The 6,155-nt window shown below is 37.3% G+C and overlaps 1 protein-coding gene across 2 annotated transcripts in view; it reads right to left on the bottom strand.

Moving 5' to 3' along the window:
• Positions 1-417: 417 nt before the first annotated feature.
• KIF5B (kinesin family member 5B) overlaps positions 418-6,155 on the bottom strand; it is a 1,711,571-nt gene continuing 1,705,833 nt past the window's right edge. For both annotated transcript variants that reach the window (XM_069648059.1, XM_069648058.1), the window contains exon 26: positions 418-3,009. In XM_069648059.1, the coding sequence (XP_069504160.1) occupies positions 3,003-3,009 (7 nt within the window). In that variant the 3' untranslated portion in view covers positions 418-3,002. The remainder of the gene's footprint in view (positions 3,010-6,155) is intronic.

Genomic DNA, 6,155 nt, shown 5'->3' with positions numbered 1-6,155 from the left:
CCACCCCACGCATTTTCGAACAAAAAAACAACCAAAAGAAATTCAGTCAAATTGGAAAATGTCAATTTCTTTTCAGTCAAACAAACCTAAACCCTGCTAATCACAGATACACTTGTGCTATGTCAATGCCAACAAGTGTACAAAAGGTATTAAAAGAACAAATAGCATTGCTTGATGTTCAATTACTTCACTACATGTCAAATGTCTCTTTAGCTTTATTTTAGCACAAGTGCATTTACACTATGCCAAACAAGCTTAAACTATTTGGTGTTTTAGACCCAATTCTGCCTAAATGTATGAATTATGCAGAAAAATGTGCACTATTCAAAAGATGAACCAGTGCTATCTGATGTCAAATCTTGTTATACAAAGCCAGGAGCAAGCATTTCTTAAACTAAAATAATTTAGTTCATCAACTTGAATAAATATTTGTCTTTATTTCATTGGAGCCAGTCTTTTAAACCAAGTTTTTGAAATATGATCCAGAGTAACACACAAATGGAAAACTCATCCAATAAAACTTGCAAATCAAATTGAAGAAAACATTTAACAGACTAATATAGGCCAACAATTTTACTTTAGAGAGCAACATTTGTCCTGTCCAAACGAACGGTCAACCCCAAAACAAACACATTTTTGTAAACCTTTAGGAATAGGAAAAGTGTTTTTTGTCAAAGATAGCTTTGCACAGTTGAAGCTTCATGCTAGATACAGTTTATTAGACTGTTGATTACAGAGCTATTCTAGCACTAGTAACTGTGTCATATTGCTGACACAAAAAGAAACCATTTTATGGGAGGCACAAGAGAAAATATTCTGCTTCAGTCTAAACAGAAGCTCAGGGAAAACAGATTTAACACCATATGAAACCCGCTAGACCTCTCTTCAAAAAGCACTTCTTTGTAGGCACAAATCAGAGACAATTTGCAGTATAAAAGTTGTTGATGGGTGAAGTACAGCCTTATTAAGTAGTACAAGGATATGGCAAATTTTGGAACTTTACAGGAATTGTGTTTAGAGATCCTTACTATTACAGTTCTCCACTCAAACAATATACTAAAAATAGAATAATCAGCAGACAGTGCCTTGAACTTGACAGATCTGAATCAATTTAATGGTTTTCAATTACTTTATACAGTTTTTTGAATGCGTGTGCAGAGCTTTTGGTTTTCTTACAAGAGAAAGTGGGAAACTCCAAATCTGTGTATGCCATGTCAATTAGAATTCTGCTACTTCTCCCACAGTCCTTAAATCTGGAGTGTTGATATATGTTGCTTATAGTTTTCATGGCCTAGAAATGCTCTTTATGAAAGGTTACATTTGTATTTTTGCATCATTTCAAAACAAAACCAAAACTAGTACTATCTTTATACAGAAATCATCTACAAAATAGTGAAACCATATCAGTATTTTACAAGGGAATAGAAAACAATCCATGTAGAGTCTGAAGCCATTATCTGCAGGAGCAAACATTACATCAATGTTTATGCTTATAAAATATTTCAAAAGGCATTTTGCCTTGCTAATGTCCAAACTGATTGATAAATCTGAGGAACACATTCCAATGCTTTCAAAGCAGAGTTCAAGGTCCGCATCACTTGAAAGATGAAGTACTCTGTGCATGTTCTTTTGAGGATTATGATTCCTCAATCACCTTTGGAAGGAAGAATTTGAAAAAAGGCAAAATATCCGGAATCATTATTTTTAAAAAAATGTTAGGATGTATCCTAACCACACAAGAAATATTTTTTTTTATTTTCATAACTAATTTACAATTCTTTCCCAACATACAACTGTAGGAGGTAGTCTGCAGAAAAATAAATTACTTTTACACTTTAGATGCACAAAACGATTTTAGATATAGGTTTAAATATCAATGATGCTCAGTCAACACAAATTGTGCGGTGCAATTCACTGGAAATACAGTTTTGTGAAATGCACTGTTCAGATTTCATATAAAATAAACCATACTGAACGCTACTCCACCTCCATTAGTGTATTCAAATTAATTATTCAATTGTTTGAAAACAATCTCATAATTGATCACTACATTTTACTCAGTCAACTTGTTACCAATACAGTATAAGGTATAGAAAATGTAACCACAGCCTTCCCTAGTGCATTTATATATGGTAATATTGGGATAAAAATTAACAAAGCCTTTGTAATTTCCGTACACAGGCCAAGACGACCGAAGCAGGACATTTTAACCCAAGCAGTATGCGCTGTGCAGAATCATAAACGGGGCATACAAAACGTTCAATTGCAAAACTTTAGACTCCTCCTTTAGCCTGTAAAATAGAACTACTACAATTTGATATTGTACATTATTTAACTCAGAATAGCCTGGCAGCTGTCAATGATCTGCTAACAGATGACCAGCCTGGTCATACCTGAAATGCTTGATTTTTCGGGAGCTCCAAGCTTTCAGCGGGAAACGGCAGTCGTTATAAACCAGTTAAGTAGTTAGATACTGTAAATACTAAGTTCTAGCTTTAAGCAGGCATTTTAAAAAACCTGAATGTACATCACTGTTTTGACCAATACAGTGACAGTAGTGTTTCATTTGTATTTAATGGTTAACCGCAAAACACATTAAATCTAGACGTCAACATTGTTCCATGTTCCTTATACACATTGAAATGTACACATCTTATGCAAGATATTTTCAAATATGATATTCCTAACCTTCATCGTACATTCAACTTGGCACAGTGCAAACTAAATTTAAGACATGAATAACAAACCTTGCATTGAACAATAATACACTTTAAATTAAATGGCATTATTTGCAAGACACCAGAATTGCACTCTAGTTTCGTGACTCAATTACCAGATTTTGTGGAAAGGGTGGAATAAACAGGAGAGCTGTACAGATCAGGTATAGTTACACATTTTGTAAAATAGGCCTAAAGTCCCAATGGGAAGAGTCCAGTCTCATGGAACAATAATTTCTTAGGCTGCATGACAACCGATCATTGTTGCACCATTTTGCACTGTATTCAGCAGCTGTGAAGAAAAAAACAAGCCATAATTGTTAACAAGGAAAGGAACTTGGATATACAATACATTTAGCCATTCTAAAATACTGTTGGCACTGTTTTGAGTTAAGCACCATTTTTTTACACTTATGGTAGGCAAAACTAAAACTACCGTAGAGTGAAAATAAGCCATAATCTACTATCAGGTTGACGTGCTATTCAGAATATGGTCAATAGTGTGGCATCTTTAAATTGTAATTAAAATACTATTGTAAAGGTAGTATGCTGTAAAGTTATAAATAAGACTACAAGGTGGACAGAAACTAAACACATACTTCAGTCTCAGTAAAATAAATATGACAAAAAAAAAAGGAACAGACCCGTAACTATTTTCCTCCAGCAATAATATCAATTATATTCATATGCTTTGCATATGATTCACCAATCAGCTGGGAACCCTTGAAACAATTTACATAAGTCTTAAAAAGAAAACAGCAATCATTTGAGTAGCCTGGACATCTCATTTTGGGCCATTTGCATTGCAGAATCCAGCGTAAAGACCCTACACTCCAACCCCAGAGGCTACAGTTAAATCTGGATAATGTACACGTCATAATAAGGCTCATTAAGGGAGACAGGCACGTCACATGTGAATATATTATTATTATTATTATTATTATTATAATGTCAATGCTGCAGAAGTAATTATCAGTCTAGGTGTACAGCACTTCCAAAGTACCTGCACTGCAGACACTGCGAAGCAGGAACATTAGTCCTGTAGTAGCCATTGCTCACGTACACTGCAAAAGCACTGCTCTTGAAATCAGCCTATTTACCTTTCGCGCAGCAACATTCTCTAAAAGGGCCCGCTGCTTCCAAATCATTTATGCACCTTGGTGGTCAATACAAAGGCTATACATAGTGGATTAGTTTCTCTGTATTGCTTGGTTCTGCCCAAATAATACAATTGTTTGTTAAATTATCCCATGAAAAATATTCAAGAATACAAACTACGAAAAAACAATGAAGAGTTAAAAAACAAAATGTAAATTAGCAGCATTCATTCTGTGCAAAGCATTAGGTTTTTTTAAAAAAAGGGAAAATAATAATTGCAAACAGACTTGAAGGGGCTACACAGGGTCCACACTTCAGCCGTCTGAAGCTGCATCAACCTCTCTTGGGGGTAGGTGTCTAGACCATTCGCAAATGACCTAGTCTAGCTGGTGATTTTGAAGAGGACCTTCCTAGCGCCAGTTTCACAGAGTGTTCCCTTCCTGCCTTCGGTTCATGGCTTGACAAGAACGGCATTGCCCAGTGGCATGCTCCATTCCCAGACACCACCTTAAGGGACATTCATGAGTTGCAGTCCTTGCAGTGATGGAACATGGACGGTTCGGGCCTCGTCATTTTGACGCAAGTCAAATTCAATTTGAAAAAGTTTAAAGCCGTGTTTGGAACTGCATGCTGAGCCCACAGAAAAGAGGTAAGGGGTAGTATACATTCATTAAGTACGGCGACTGTTGTCATGTCCAAACTTGAATGGCACGGTCGAGCCACCAGGTAGCTGAGGTGACGTCGAGCCACACTATGCACCCGGTCGAAATGTTCTGACCAGCTGGTGCTACATGGTATATTTATTAAGATGAGGAATCTGTGGGAGATGGCAATCCATTTAAATAATTTTCAGATTAGCAACTGCATAAATGAAACATTATAGAGGACTGGAAAAAGCACATATGTTTTCTTCAAAACAAATGATTTAATTGGTCATGCATGCAATCTTATTTTTATACCAATTGGTACTGAATATATTTCGGGGTAAGCACAAAGAAATACCTCATCAGCACATTATATATTTCACGAAAAACTGTGCCAATTTAGCAACGCTGGGGGAATGCACTCCAAGGAGTTTTGTGCGATTCTTCCCCGTAAAGCCTTTGATTTGGAAACAAAAAAACCTATATGTATGGTAACAAACTGTTGGTTTAAGTCGTGAAGAGCGCTCTACCTACTTACTCAGCAGTGGTGACTTGGGTCAAAGAGTAAGCCTACTATCCAGTAGATCAGCAGAAATAGTCCAACCAAAAAATCATCCATTCAAGGTAAAGGCAATGTGTTCATGTTGCAACAAAGAAAGACACTGGCCCTTGAATTTAGGAAAAAGTGCAAAATTATTTATTTTATTTAAAGGATAGTTCCGGGACTTTTTTTTTTATTGTTCCTATGGTTCGGCCATGTGTTTTTAAGCATAAATCGGTGGATCGTAGAAAACCTTCCTATGGACCTTACCCGACTTTTCGTCCATTAACGCACTCGAAAACAGCCGCCATTTTATGATAATCCTATCATTTCCCCCCATCGCCCTGGCTCACCTGCTTTTGCGGCACTAAATCAAATCCCCCGCCCCTGAAACAGACTTGATCAAAACATTCATATTCCCCGCCTCTATCCGTGACGTGACTGAGCTGCGTAGGCAAACGCGCCCAGGCGTCTTCTACGCGACTCCACACAGAACCAGGAAATCAACACAGATGAGCTCACACAACACAGCGCGCCACAATTGGGAATATGAAACTGTACTTTTAAATTAAACCGCAAGATTGTAAATTTGGTAAAGTACATTTATTTGACATCAAATGTTTTGAGAATATTCAGCGATTTGCATTTTTATTTGCTCACGTTCCAAAAAGTTCGTTTCGAGGCACACGATGTTCCTTTGCTGTACACAGGGTCTTAGATCATCTCACAATACAGCGCCACTATTCGGAATATGAAACTGTGGTTTAAAAGCAAACGGCAAGATTGTACATTTATTTGACATCAAATGTTTTGAGAATATTCAGCGATTTGCATTTTTATTTGCTCTCGATCCAAAATAGTTCGTCTTGAGGCAAGCGATGTTCGTGTGCAGTACACAGGGTGTTGGTTTACGATAAATTAAGTTCTTCGGTCGCACTGATAATCGCATGGCTGTTCCAACAACGAGGCACTAGGCCACCACAACGGTCTGTATGTTGCATCTAGCCGTTAGTACCGCGTAAGGGCATACTTGTACTTGGCGATCGTCCCATAAAATGGTCAGGGTGGTAACGTTGTTCACGCGGAGAAGCAACTGGCGGTTGAAAAACCCATCCGCCGGTGTCTGGTACTCGTGACACAGACAATAATGGATGA

This window comes from Ambystoma mexicanum, chromosome 2q, assembly GCF_040938575.1.
Source record: "Ambystoma mexicanum isolate Mex_15411 chromosome 2q, UKY_AmexF1_1, whole genome shotgun sequence".
Lineage (NCBI taxonomy): Eukaryota > Metazoa > Chordata > Amphibia > Caudata > Ambystomatidae > Ambystoma > Ambystoma mexicanum.
This window is presented reverse-complemented; position numbering and strand designations above follow the sequence as displayed.